At 45.0% G+C, this 14,252-nt stretch overlaps 1 protein-coding gene across 7 annotated transcripts in view; it reads right to left on the reverse strand.

Annotated features, from left to right (window-relative positions):
• Positions 1–14,252, reverse strand: part of USP36 (ubiquitin specific peptidase 36) — a 755,622-nt gene that overhangs the window by 280,942 nt on the left and 460,428 nt on the right. For all 7 annotated transcript variants that reach the window (XM_078653946.1, XM_078653951.1, XM_078653945.1 and 4 more), the window contains one exon: positions 2,671–2,807. In XM_078653946.1, the coding sequence (XP_078510072.1) occupies positions 2,671–2,807 (137 nt within the window). The remainder of the gene's footprint in view (positions 1–2,670; positions 2,808–14,252) is intronic.

Consider the following 14,252-nt stretch of genomic DNA (forward strand, 5'->3'; position numbering starts at 1 on the left):
ACACCAATATAGTATCCCTGTGAGTGTGTTTGATGTACTGGCCTGGAGAAAAAGAGAAAGAGGTCACTGGAGATGAGGTCTTATGTGTACAGTGGTATTGTGAGTGGTGAAAAGAGCCACAATGAGTGGGGATCTGCAATGTACCTATGACTTTGTCAGTCTCTGTACACTTTTTAATTTTCCATAGCATCTGATCAATCTGAGAGCCCAACAGATGCGGACCTCCAAAAGGGATGTTCAGGTGGCTTTGCTGGATCTCTGTCTTGAAGCAACACACTTGCCGTGGCCTTAAAGGATACTTATATTTAACCACCAGGGAGCTGTATAAGCAGCATTCAACGTGCAGTGGAAGACCGAGTTGGAGATGGTTTTGCCATCTGCCAACAACTCCTGTCCTTTTCTGCTATACTGTTCTGGAAGATGCTGGACAAGATCCGCCATCTGATCACAGTGGACACGGTCGTACCAGGAGAGTAAGCTTATAGAGTTGGGGGAAGAGGGGGCACTCAGTAAGAACTCTTGTTCATTCACCTAGACACATAAAAGTTGCACACAGTCCACACACCCCAGGAGTGCACTTTTTTAAAGGAAGCCCCACGGACCTTCCATTGACTCGCTGCACCAGCTTGCAGGCAGCTCCCTGCCCCCTTTGTAACACAAGCAAGTTTGCAGACTCAAAATTGAAAGGTGGGCTGGCAGCTTCAAACTTTTTAATTTACTGTTGCCATAATGCAGCCCAAAACTGAAACCATTGGCTAAAATACACAATCTATAAAAAACAAATTGCGATGGGACACACATGTGAAACTACTGATGACATCAAGGGGGCTAATCCCACAGACACAATCATGGTCAACACCAAATATTTTAAATTTGCAGAAAAACACAATTTTGGCCCCAAACAGTAGATGGCAACCAAGAATAGACTTCATGCTATTACACTGGTTTTTAAGTCTCGCCTGAGCCAGCGCATGCGTTGCTCTGCGAGACATTTAGAAAGCGGGTTTTCAAAGTGCTACCACAGGCATTTTGGTGGCCTCAAGCTTGCGTGTACGCAAGTGTGCACACGCACAGCTGCCATCTGTCTTTCCTCCTGTAATGGGTCATTAAGTGGATTGCGACCGCACTTTGACTTTTGAGGCACGCATACAACTCCTGGGCTTGTTATTTATTTGTTTCCTTCTAATTCCTCTGTAAATGCATCTCCCATTAAAACCCCTTTGGGTATGCAGGTTGCATTAGGACTGTGTACTCAATCTTTTTAAAATCCTTGTAAGTGAAGCAGTGGCGACGCCGTTGTGTTTAAGCGGATTAGTATGTCGGTTTATTTAGTTGTTATGGCTTTGTGCGCGCTGCCCTTTGACTTCTCCAGAGTTTCAGACTCCGCAAGCGGACGGAGCTGCAGAAAAGAAATGTCTTATATTATATAATGCAAACAGGGTAGTAAATCTCCTGAGAAGCGTGCTTCATGGCTGGGTGCACGTGTGTGCTGTGCTACAGGGTGGGCTGGCGCTTTTCGATGATTGATGGGCAGGGGAAGACAATTCAAGCCAATCTGACTGCAGCCCATTACCTTCACGTTTGTAGTGCCTAGACGGACTAATTACTCCCTGGCAGCTCTTCAGGACACCCTGCCAACACTTAGGCCATCAACCTACTTTCTTTTATGTTCTTTTAAAGCCGATGTTAGCGTTGTGCAGTAACCTAAAAGGTACACGCAGCGCTTTACAAAGCTCATGAATAAATATATAAGATTTTTAGTATGCAGTTCCATTTGCCGCCCAGAGATTCTTAGGTCCTTTCCTTAGATTCAGTTAATATTTGGATTCCGCCTCCCGCCAGCTCCTTTGCCCACTTCTGCCCCCAACATCACATTGTCTTAGGTGTTAACAATGTGCTCGAACCCTTGCCTAACCCTTCGATGGAAGTTAACATGCTGCAGTCTATGGTGGGCTGCATATACAAAATAAGAAAAGAACCTTCACAAAACTGCATTAAACAAGCTTGGCAAAGCTAATCGTTCCGGAATTGGCCCCAGCCTTTTGGCTTTGTCCATGTCTATATTGTTATGTTATTTTTTTTTTACATTGTTGTGGAGCTGCTGGACTGTCACCAACATTTTTGAAAAAGTTGGCTAAAGGTAAATATTTTTTTGGTCCCAAAAATCACAGCTTACCGTAGTATACTGCCACTGAAGAGAACTTCTTTGTGTGTGGATGTGCTCGTGTGAAAGGGAGAAATGCTCTTACTCACAAGGAACTCAGCCAATGGCTGAAGTAGGCTGCTCTGTGCCCCATGAAGCATGCTGTAGTGGGCTGAAGAGGAATGTGATTGGCACAACAATATACTGATGAATCGAGAGGTCTGACTGAAAGCCTTTATTAAGCAAGCATTGGCATAGCCAATAGGTCTCGCATTTGGGACCTTATAAGTGTTTAGTTATCCAGCACAATATCCTATGTGCAACATCAACTGTTGCATGGCTAAACACTTATAAGGTCCCAAAGGCGAGTCCTATTGGCTATGCCAATGCTAGTTTTTTTTAAATGATCATCAGTAGTCCCCCACATATTCAGTGTACACAAATCTTGCCTTGTTCATCTGACATTCGCTCCAACCCAATTTTCATTAGCCCTTAGAAAATCTCCTATATAGTCAGTTTCCACGTACCTGGAGATACTGGGAGGCGACGGTCTGGCTGGACAGATGGTGGTGGCTATTGGGGCTGTCATGGGATGGGCACGGTTGATGACGGATGAACACTGTGGTGAATAAACGTCATTTCCTCCCTTCGTCATGTGGCTGTCCTGTAGTTATTGACATAAATAAAAGCTTGGTGGTCTAAAGAAAAGGGGTTGGTAGGGGTTATGATCATAGACAACACAGTGAAAAAAGAAAGTGTGGAGGGGGAGTTAGGGTCAGCAGTCAACAGTATGAAAGGAAAGAAAAATCGGAAACAAAAAAGGAAGGAAGGAAAGTTAAATAAAAAAAGCACCATCTGGAGGACAGAATGCAGACACACAAACTGTACATTTAGAGCTCAGTAGGGGACCTATAATACCAAACATGGAAACTAATTCAGGACATTTGGATCTAGTTTTCACAAAATCCTAACACTAGAGAGCAAGGGGAGGTTGTGCACCCAGGTTAACTTCAAAGCATCTCTAATTCATATTTGCTAATCAACACAATTTACAGCAATACCAGATGTTCAAAAGTAACCAAGCTCTTCCCAAATGAATAAATGGATTACTTTTGATATACTCCAACAGCAGATTCCTCAACATTTTAACCTCCCAGGTGGCTGTCTGGATCTGGAAATTCCTCCAATGGTTCCTGCGTATTATCAGGTATTAGGATCTGCCTCCGTCATAACGCTCTCCGGCCGACAGATATGACAAGGAGCTGCATAAAAGTCACCTCTGCATATTGATATCAATGTATTCATTATACCTTTCTGCGCCCTCACACGTGACTTGTCACTGAACTACTTAAATTTAACTGGCAGAGTACAAATCTAACTTGGGACTTTAACTCCCAAAGCACCACTGAACAGAGAGGTGGCCTGTGAGTAAATAACTTAATATTCTTAAGGGTATGTCTGACCTCTGATTCAAACCCCTAAGCATCAATACCAAGGCAATAGCCCCTTCAAGGAAGTGGGTGTGAGGAGTGGACTTTTCACTAGGACATCCTACAGTACTGAGTGGTCATAATGCCACTCCCTACAGGCCTGTCAATAGAGTACCGCTTGGTTAAAGTATGGGCAGATGCCCTAATAGCCACATGGTTATAGCAGGAGGGGGTTTGGCCCTAAGCAGCTGGACAGGGCCTTATAATTGAACAAGCCAAATGCCGCATGGCACAGGTCCAAAACAAACACTCTGAGGGAGAGTAATACGTTACTTACCTTTGGTAATGCCTTATCTGCTAGAAACTAGATCTAGCCACAGATTCCTTACCTTTGAATTATCCCCAGACGCCAGACTGGATCCTGACATTTTCTACAGCAGTACCTCTGCACGTTGGTATAGGGCATTGAGAGACTCCGTGACAACGTCGTCCACTAGATGTGATGTCGCCAGAGTCCATAAAAGCCCTCCCGACACGCTGTCAGTTTCTTCATAGACTACTTTCGCGTTAAAATGCAGAGCCAATTACAGAAACTGCAAAGGAAACAGTGTGCCAAAAGAATCCTCTAATTGAAAGACGCATATATTATTTATTATTGGTTGCTGCGTTTGTCATCACTTGATTTTTCTTCTTTCTTTTTTACCAGAGCAAGCATGAGGGTGCGTAGAAAGGATCTGGGTATAAAAGAGTGCCATTTCGCAGAGTGTGGAGGATTGGTGGATCGGTAAGGAATCTGCAGCTAGATCTAGTCTCTACTAGATAAGGCGTTACCAAAGGTAAGTAACATATTCATCTAATAGAAGTCTAGCCGCAGATTCCTTACCTTTGAATGAGATACCCAAGCAATACCATCCAGGAGGAGGTTCTGCAAGACTATTCCAAGAAAGATCCCAGACTAGCCTATCCAGTCTGCATATGAAAAGGAGAGAGATCGAGACAGCTTGCCAAGAAGGGAGTGAGAGGAGAAAAACATCCTACCAGAAAACTCAGGGAGAGCCCCATAAGGAACCATATTAGCAGCTGTACAAAAACATGGGAAAAGCACCGTGGCAGAAGAAAAAAGGCGAGTGGGAAGAATAATCCATATAACCATAGCATTACAATGCCCCCCAGAAGGTCAATCAGCCCAAAAGACCTAGGCAGAATGCTAAGGATACAAGCTCAAAATACTGAGCCAAAGCACCTAGCCATAAAAGTAGGCAATTCAGAGAGCACCAACCAATAGCTAAAGAAAGCAGTGCGAGCAATAACAATCATGGGCACACACCATGTGAGGTAGAGGAAACACTTCGAGAGAGAGAAGGAAGCCCTTTGGGACTATGCAACATAGAATCCCATGAAATAAAGGTATAAAACGTATATAAATAGATAGGTATATACATATATACATACATATACACATACATATATACACACATACACACACACATATACATACATATACACATACACACATATACACATACATACATATACACCCACACATATATACATACACATTACTACAGCTAAACTGAGAAAAATCCTAACTTTAAGACTTTCGGTATTCACAGAAGGCATTTAGGAGTCTTAAAGTTAGGACTCCTAACTTCTGTGAATACCGAAATGAGTAAGTGCCTTCTGTGAATACCAAAATGGTAGCAAGTTTAGGATTTTGTCTAAAGTTAGTTCTGTTAATCGGGCCCATATACACATACATATATACACAGATATACACATACATATACATATCTACATACATATACATATATACATAAAACGCAATAAAATGTGACCAAGAAAGGTACATATAAACAACCACAACTGCAGCCATGGGCTGAAGGTGACAACAGCAAGCTGGGAACCAGCCACATGGCCTCTTCTAAAGGGAGAGGGTGGGGTAGAATTTACACACCACAGAAAACTAAGTGAGCAGACAGAAAGAAGACTCCCGACTGACGGGTACTATTAGGCAGTTGCGAGACAAGTGACAAGGAAACCACCAGTTTGGAGTCAGTCAAGGCCTCACCGACCTCCTTGGGGCCGAGAAGCGCACCAGAGGGAGGCTGAGAACCAAAAATAGCATGAAGGGATAGATAGTATTCCCTCATCTGAGCCAGGTAAACCCGGAAGGCATAAGACAGACACACGGTATGTCTCTGATCTGGGGCACCACGTATGCGATAAAGTTGGGGAAGGCCGCAGCGTCGACCGCCTATTAAGTGACATATCAGTGACGGCGAGGATGGAGGACTTCGGGAGCTTTCCCTCAAGTGGTCCTCGGAAGAAGAAGAGGACCGCGACAGACATGGGGTCGTCCACGACATTGCCGCTAACAGCTCCATGTGGCGCTCCTGCAACACTGATGACTAAAGCTGAAGACAAGCCGTACCATTCGGAGTCAGTGTGCGCGCCTAGACACCACATGCAAACAGGATGAGACGGCGACATTGTGGTCCACAGGACCTTGAAGACAACCAGAAAAAGCACACCGTTTTGTCGTGGAAGGCTAAAAATGGCCAGAGGTACAGCTTTCCGGATCCACTTAGAAGTGCGGAAAAGTTAGAAACTGAAGTCAGCGTAACAGCAGAGGGCCTAAATGGGGTCTGACAAAGTTACTTTTGGTGGACGTCGTAGTAACTGAGTCGCTCGATGCCCTTTATCAAAGAGCAGATGTACTGCTGTAGAAAAATTTACAGATCCAGTCTGGCAGCTAGGGACAACTCAAAGGTAAGGAATCTGCCTCCTACATGTCTATATCAGATATGTAGCTTTTACCAAGTGTAATAGGCTCTGAGGCCCTCAGCTGAGTCTCGAATTGCCTGGAATATCACGGCATGATGCAAAGAACAGTCCATCATTATACAGTCTATTGCTGGGCGGCTGTTCATTTCTCTGCACCAGTGAAGCCCACTACTTTATCAACACAATACTCCTTATTACCATCATTGTGGAAGCTAAAGCTAAGCTGTAGGTATAATCATTGCCTCTGCTTCTCCTTTCAAAGATAGGACAGACAAAAGTGTGTGTGCATGATGGTGGGTCTCACATGGAAAGACAATACCACTTTTGATTTAAAGGATATATATATCCAAAACATCAGCTTGCCAGGAAAGAAGGTAGTATATGGATGCTGAACTGACAAAGCCTACAGCTCACTGCCATAACGTGCATAAGTGACTTCAATAACAAACCGCTTTCAAGGTAAAAAGCCTCACAGTAGAATTATGAGAAGGCTCGAGAGAGAGCATATCAAAAATATTAAGATCAATGATCTAATGTAACTTTTGCTATTAACATAAGCATGCAAGTTTTCCCAGCAATAACATAGCAAAAACTTCTTTTACACTCGACAGGTTTAAACCTAGTACAGTCCTTACATTTTGCTATATTTACATCTGAACAATTTATTATTCTCATTTCTCACAATTCAGTGTTATTTTCTCCTATCTATGCTTTCTTATTATTTACAGACCTTTGGATTCTTTTCGATTGTTATTATATTCTTTTGAAAAGCCAATAAGAGATGCTTGAAATTGTGGCATAATGAAGGGAGCATGAGGAAACATAAAAGTAATTTTAAAAACATTCACCAAAGGGTGATTTGAATAAGGAAGGCAGATAAGCAGATGACGAAAGGCAGCCAGGTGCCATAGTAACCATTTCAGTGCCCACCACAAAGTATTGCCTGGTCAATGATGAAACGAGCAAAAAGGATGTCAGATAATGTTATCTAGAGAGGGTGAATCCGTTTTTCCCAGCACTACCCTACAAATCTGGACGAACAACATAAGAATATAGATTTGGTAGAAGGGTGGCAGGCAGCCAGAATTGCACCCACCACCTCCGAGGAGATAGTGAAACAGCCAGTTGTAACAGCTCAATCTCCACACATGCAGTTGTAGATTACAGAAGTTTGGGCTGAACACTCTGCCCTGCTGCATGAACAGTAGATCCTGTCAAAGACAAGCAAAAGTGGAGGACAAACCTTTAAAGCCCAATCTAGGGACACTAGAATCAGACGTGTGTGTATAGCAGCAGAAGCAGAGGTGCAAAGCGGAGTACAAAAGGCCAAAGTGCCACTGAAGACTAGACACGCTACCTCAGAGATCCCCAAGTGGGAAACTCTAGAGCACAGAAATCTAGGCACAGAGTTCTCAGAGATAGTGAATAGATCTGCTAATGCTACACCCCACTAGGCAAATATGCCTTGCCCCACCGTCAGGTGCAGACACTTCTCGTGGTCAGCAGGATGACACATGCTGAGTTAGTCTGCTCGGATGTTGAGAGATCCCACCAGATTATGGGCAATTATGGAAATTCTTTTAATGTTCCAGGCATCACCATAACCTTCAGACAGAGCACTAAACCCCACTCTGCCCTACCAGTTGGAGTACCACATGTTGGTCATGTTTTCCATCAGCACATGGATTGACCCGATCCTGAATAACGCAAAATGTTCTTTAGGGCCAGTCAGATGGCACATAGCGTCAGCAGATGTATGCAGTGGTGATGCTCCAATGGAGACCAAAGTACTCTTGTCTCCATTTCTTGCAGGTGACCTTCCCAGCTCAGAGAAAATGTACCCATCATCACTGTGCACTCGGGGAAGGAGTGAGGAGAAAACTACCAGCTGCACATCAGATTGATATCATTCATCCATTGAAGGTCTCGAGCTGAAAATGCGTGAAGTTCCCTAGAAACATGCCGCCTGGCATCTCCTTCCATGTTTTTATCCATTTCTTATTTCCACAGTACCTTGTACTTCAATTTTGAGAATCAACTGTTGTAACAGGAAATTCACACAATGTACGGGTGCACTACCTCAAACAAATGTATTCTTGGTTTACCAGATATTGCAAAGGTATTGAGGTCAACTGTAAGCTGTGCTTCGCCAGAATGAAATGGTTACTTACTGTAGGAGTAGTTTCGCAGCTTAAAGAATTTTCTGGATTCACATGCTGTGCATTTTCCCACCATCTAGTGGTTGGGTCTGGAACTTTCCTTTTGTACAGAACTCAACTCTTTTTTTTGTTGTTGCTTTTGTTGGCGTACCTCACAATTTGGTGCTTAGTCGAGCCTCTCCTGATGTCAGACACACTCCTAGAAAACCGTAGCCATTTTCAGATTTCTTTTTTTCTACCGTTGGATCTGGAAGCATAGCTGAAGCTCTCCAATCATAGAAGAGAAGAAAAAGGAAAGAAATCGAGAAAATATTCTAAAATGTTTTTGTTTTTTAAATGAGAGAAGATCATTGCTATAGCAGAAGGAAGGGGGTTACTTCCCAGAGATTTCCACCAACTCTGACCGAAAAACCTCAAGTCGAACTTACGTCGAACGAAAGCCCGAGAATTAATTAAGAATGCATGGACAAGGGGACCCCTGCTCTGCATGAGATGGAGAATACATTTTTCAGCTTCTTACCAGAGTGGCACCACAATTTTCCGTGGGGCGAGGGGTCACAGGAAGAGGAGGGATTACTGTACAAGAGGAGAGTTCCAACCACTAGATGGCGGAATAATGCACAGCATGTGAATCCAGAAAAGATTAACTCCGCAAAACTCAGCTTGCAAAGCACTCCTCCTTGCTTAAATGCAGCAACTGGAACATATATTCTTGGCAGGATGGACAGTAACAGTAGCACTATCATCGGACACTAAAGGATACAACTGACAATTCTATCTTAATATGGTGGATCCTTCTGCTCTACATGGTCTGGAAAGAGAGAAAGAGGGGCACAGGTGGAAATCCAATAAAGCCCTTTCAAGAAACTCATCACAACAGTGACTTAAAGAGGTCTACTCAGGAAAATTTCAAAAGGCTGAAATAGCAGATCACTTAACTTTAACGGTGTCCACTGCAAGATGTTGCTAGGCTTAGGTCAGAACAAAAAGAAATACATCAGAAAGCGTACCCTGAAGCAGATCCACCTGATCACAATCATCGCCTAACAGCCAGAAGAGAAAGACTAAGTGGATTGATGATGCACTGCTAAAGTCACATCACTCGCCTCCCACAGGCAGATCAAAACTCATCTGGTTCTGCCAAACCTACTATCAAGGGTTGTGGACAATCAGATGCACAGATCTCACATTTCAGAGTATCAAACTCTCCAAAGACATTACGAAGCTATCAGGATGAACTAAGCCTGGAGCCTCTTGGCAATCTCCAGAACTATAGGAGGTAGCAATAGAGATGGAAATGCACAGAGAAGACCATTGTCCCACAGCACATCGAATATGCTTTGAACCAGCTCTGGGTGAAGACACCTCTGGTGGCCTGCCAGATGATAATCTGTAGAGCTTGTTGCGCTGGAAGAGGCCCACGAGTTGACAGCTACGGCAAGCCCTTAAAGATACAGCCATCTTCAGATGTACAGTGCCTCCTAGCAGAGCACATATGACCCCACTCCAACCTGGTTATTCGGTGCCCCATAGACGTTGTGTTGTACGTCAGAATGTGAACAAGTTTCCCATAATAGAAGGCAAGAAGTCCTTCAACATAGCTTGCAGTTCCAGGAGGTTGATATGGTACCTCTGCTACACTGGAAATCAAAGGCCTACAAACCCCACCTCGCCCACCTGACGCTCTCACCACAAGCCCTAGATATGATGAATCCATAATCACTATGACCTCTGGATAGGGAAGGAAATGCAGGCTGCCACATGTTAAGTTGGCCATCAACTTTCACATCTGAAGGCTCTGGTCTGGCTCATTTGATATGAAATTACACAGCACCATTTTTCAGAAAAGTATGGTAGAAAAAGATTAATGATGCAGGTGCAGCAACTAATTTGCAATAAGGTCAGGCTTAGAAGGTTTGAACGAGTCATGCACGGTAGCCTTGTTGTGCGAAAGTGAACACCCAAAAGGGCGAGTGCACGAAGATGGGTTAATAAACAAAATCACTTATCTATAATGCCAGTTCTCCAGCGTTGGTATCTTTCATATATTAACATACTTGAAACATTTGCTGGAGTCAAACTGGGAATCCCTAGTAATATTAAATCGCTGCAAACAGTGTTAAAATGGGCAAAGGCAGATGGCGTGGCTTGCCGTGAAGCAAGATGGCAGCAACATAGGAAGGCTTCGCCAAGCCTATCCCGAGAATCCCCATCAGTTATGGGACTACAATCCACATAGGCAAGAGCCCGCTGGCACCCTCGGATCAGCAACCCCAAAGAAAGACTTCACCTGGCCTGAAATACCGGATTAGCACATACAGTGAGTTTAGGCCCAAAATACACAGACTCCAGTAGCAGGCCCCAGCGACGCACATCAGACATCGGGAGGCGGAGCCGACATTATTGGAGCAGCGAAACGGCACAGAGGCCATTCAAGCCAAGGTAGCGACCGGCTTGATGTGGGTGCCACTGGAGGGTAGACTGTCGGGACTCGACTGCACTGATTAGACTTCAGGCCGATAGACAGGCCTCAGCAGAATGGACACAAGAGACATCCACACCGCAGGGGCTGGGAGGAGAAGAGCAGGCCACTCGCTAAGGCCAGCTACCGGGCCTTATCGAGGCAAAGCGGGCCGGATAGATTTGGCACCACTGTAGTGGACAGAGACGAGCAAATAACTGCGTAGTGAAGCACGTTTAGAGAAGAAGCAAGTGGGCTGCACAAACTCTTGACAGGAGATAAGGCATAGAGAATTGCGCTCACACAAAAAAATGACCTGCTTCTATTCTCACGGGGAGGAAAATATACGACAGTTGGTGCAAAGAAAAGTCCCCTCAGGGTTCCAGGAAACAAATCACCCTGGCTAGATTTTGTGGTCCCTGAGATGCACTGAGCTTGAGGCTGGGTGGTGCACCGGGCTGGGTGAGACCTGGAGCAGAAACAGTGCAGTATCCTGCATAATCAGAGCAGAGGTGGGGGGATCGGGGGCCACCGGTAGGAATTCAGACAGGCCGCCGGGAACGTGGTGCGTGCCTGGGCAGGAGGCGGTGAGTACTGTTGGGGACCTCCCAAGAGACTCCTCCCTCCTATCCACAGGAAGAGAGCACCCAGACTGTGGGAGACAAAACTGGTGGAGCCAAGATCACGAGCCATGACAGGCGGAAAAGGGCCCAAAGTGTCCACCAAGCAAACTGCAGAGATATGCATTGTCCAAGAAGAAGGTGGACAGACATGAAGCAGAGGTGGAACAAGACCCTACCTCGTCACCACCTGCAGCAGCAGCAAAACTCACTTTACAAGACATAATGTTGGCATTTCAAGGAGTAGGATCAGATCTCACTGAGAAGATGGATACAGTGACTACAGAAGTCTTGTTGATTAGGACGGATCTGAGAAATGTGGGCACATGAGTGAAAGAGGTGAAGGAAGTTAGAAATTCGCTAGTAGCCGACACAAAGACACTTCAGAAAAAAGTGCAAGACCTTACTGCCACAACCGGAGTACTGGAGGCGAAACTGGAAGATCGAGAGAGCCTCTCTCGCAGCATCAATATCCGCATTATCGGAGTCGCAGAAAGGGCAGAGGGGCCGGCCATGGACCTATATGTAGAAAATCTCATATTAAAGTCACTCCAACTACGGGGGCTGTCAAAATGCTTCTCAGTGAAGAGGCCCCACACAGTCCAGGGCAACCGACCAAGACCTGGGGCCCCGCGCGGCCCATCATTGCACAGATCTTGAACTACTGGGACAGAGATGTGATCTTGCAAGACGCCCGCAGCTCACCACCACTGAAAATAGACAACGCAGTTATCACCTGCTTCCCGGACTTCACCATAAAGGTGCAGCAAGTACGACAGACCTTCTTTGAAGTCAAAAAAGCCTTGAGAGCAAGAGAGTTAAAGTACTCTATGCTCTTTCCATCACAACACTCCGAGTAACAACGGAAGGTAAAGTGTGAAGATTCTATACAGCAGAAGAAGAAGCATGGGATTGGATTGATGGATGGAAAACAGTGGGAAAGCAATGACGCACACAGAGGCAACAACGGGAGAAGAACTATGCGACAAATGTGCCAGTGGACACTAATCGGCAGTACCCTAGACACGGCGACTCTCTGACGAACCCAGATGACTGACGTTAGTAGAAGGATCATTGTTCAGCAAGGACAAGCCACAAGATGACTTTCAGATTCTTGAAGATGGGAACAGAACCTCAGACTTACTATGGCTATACAGAAAAGAACATAATTTGTCCTTTCTGTTACTGCAAATGCATAAGATTTCATGTAACGCTAAGGGGTTATGTCTCTGCAAGTTGAAGAATGAGCTCAATAGTCCTAATAGGGGGATTGGGGTTGGCATACAAGCAGACCAATTTATGGCTCAAGCCTGTCTGATGTTCGAGAGTTAAGTTATGGGGTGATAGGCACTCTGCAAATGGGAAGATGGGGAGGTTCTGTGCCTACCATGAAGGGTAGCAGGGATGGGTGAGTTACAAAATCTGGGGTTAGAAGTTTGCATGTTTATTTCTCAATACAACAGATGTATAGACTTGAAGCACAGTGAAAGATGGCATGTGGAAAGGGGGGCGGGGCAGTAAAGGTAACACTCCTCAGTGCACCATCATTGCAACAAAAGCAGCAGCTCAAATTAGATCCCTGCTAAACTAAACTGGTGTACTCCCAGATCTCTGAGAAACACCCTCGGATGCCACTCACTAGGCCCAGCCCCATAGGAAGGTATCTAGTCGTCATGACTTGGAATGTTTTTTTTAAAATTTTTTTTTAAAGAACCTTTATTGTTGTGGCACGGAAATACAAATATGGGCCTACAACCAGTCTGGCCGGCCGCTATTTAAATCGGACAAAGAGGAATGTATTGCAAAAATATACAGCGGTCCGGAATTCGGAGGCTGAATAACATCCAGGATATGACATATATTCAAATTACCATGCAATAATAAGGATCTGAGATGGTTCATTTTGCAAAAACGAAAAATAAAGTAAAAATCAATGTCGCACAGTCACACACGCCCCTATTACAGCTAAGTAACAGCAAAAAGTTTCACGCCAGTGATGTACATATATTGGGAGTGACGGGGGAGGGGGCATAAGAGTCAGGATAGATGCAAGAAACACATTGCAATCATGGCGAACTAGTCCCACCCCTCGAGACGACCCACACTATGGGAGACATTGAAGACGACAACATCGAAAAAGGAAAAGGGCAAAGGGCCATAGAAACAAAGAGAGAACAAAATAACAAGCCCATCCCCCAACCCACAACCCTGCACCCCTGCAGAAGGCTACGGCCTACCCCCCCCCCCCCAGCAGCGTGCCTGTCGCCCTAAATAAGAGACCCGAAATACAGAAAAGAAAAAGAGAAAAAGAAAGAAAAAAAATACAGGAGAAGGGCCCTCAATCTGGTTATCCGGCCCCTCCCACCTCCGCGTGCAAAAATGGTCTAAACAGCAACGGTAGGAGAAGTACAAGTAACAGCAATCACATGTAACGCAATCAATTACATCCCCGCTAAGCGCCCCTCAAATCACCATCAACCATCTATGAGTCCCTCCATGTCCCAATCGAATTCACCCCTGGCCACTTCTGTCAATAGTACCAACGTTGAACAATCCCCCAGAAGGGATACAAAGTAGCACAAAGGGTCTGATCGCACCGGGAGGATCAGGTAGTGTCGCCGCTCCATAGGAGCCCAACCACCGAAATCTCGCAGA

Source organism: Lissotriton helveticus, chromosome 7 (assembly GCF_964261635.1).
Source record: "Lissotriton helveticus chromosome 7, aLisHel1.1, whole genome shotgun sequence".
In the NCBI taxonomy this organism is placed as follows: Eukaryota; Metazoa; Chordata; class Amphibia; order Caudata; family Salamandridae; genus Lissotriton; species Lissotriton helveticus.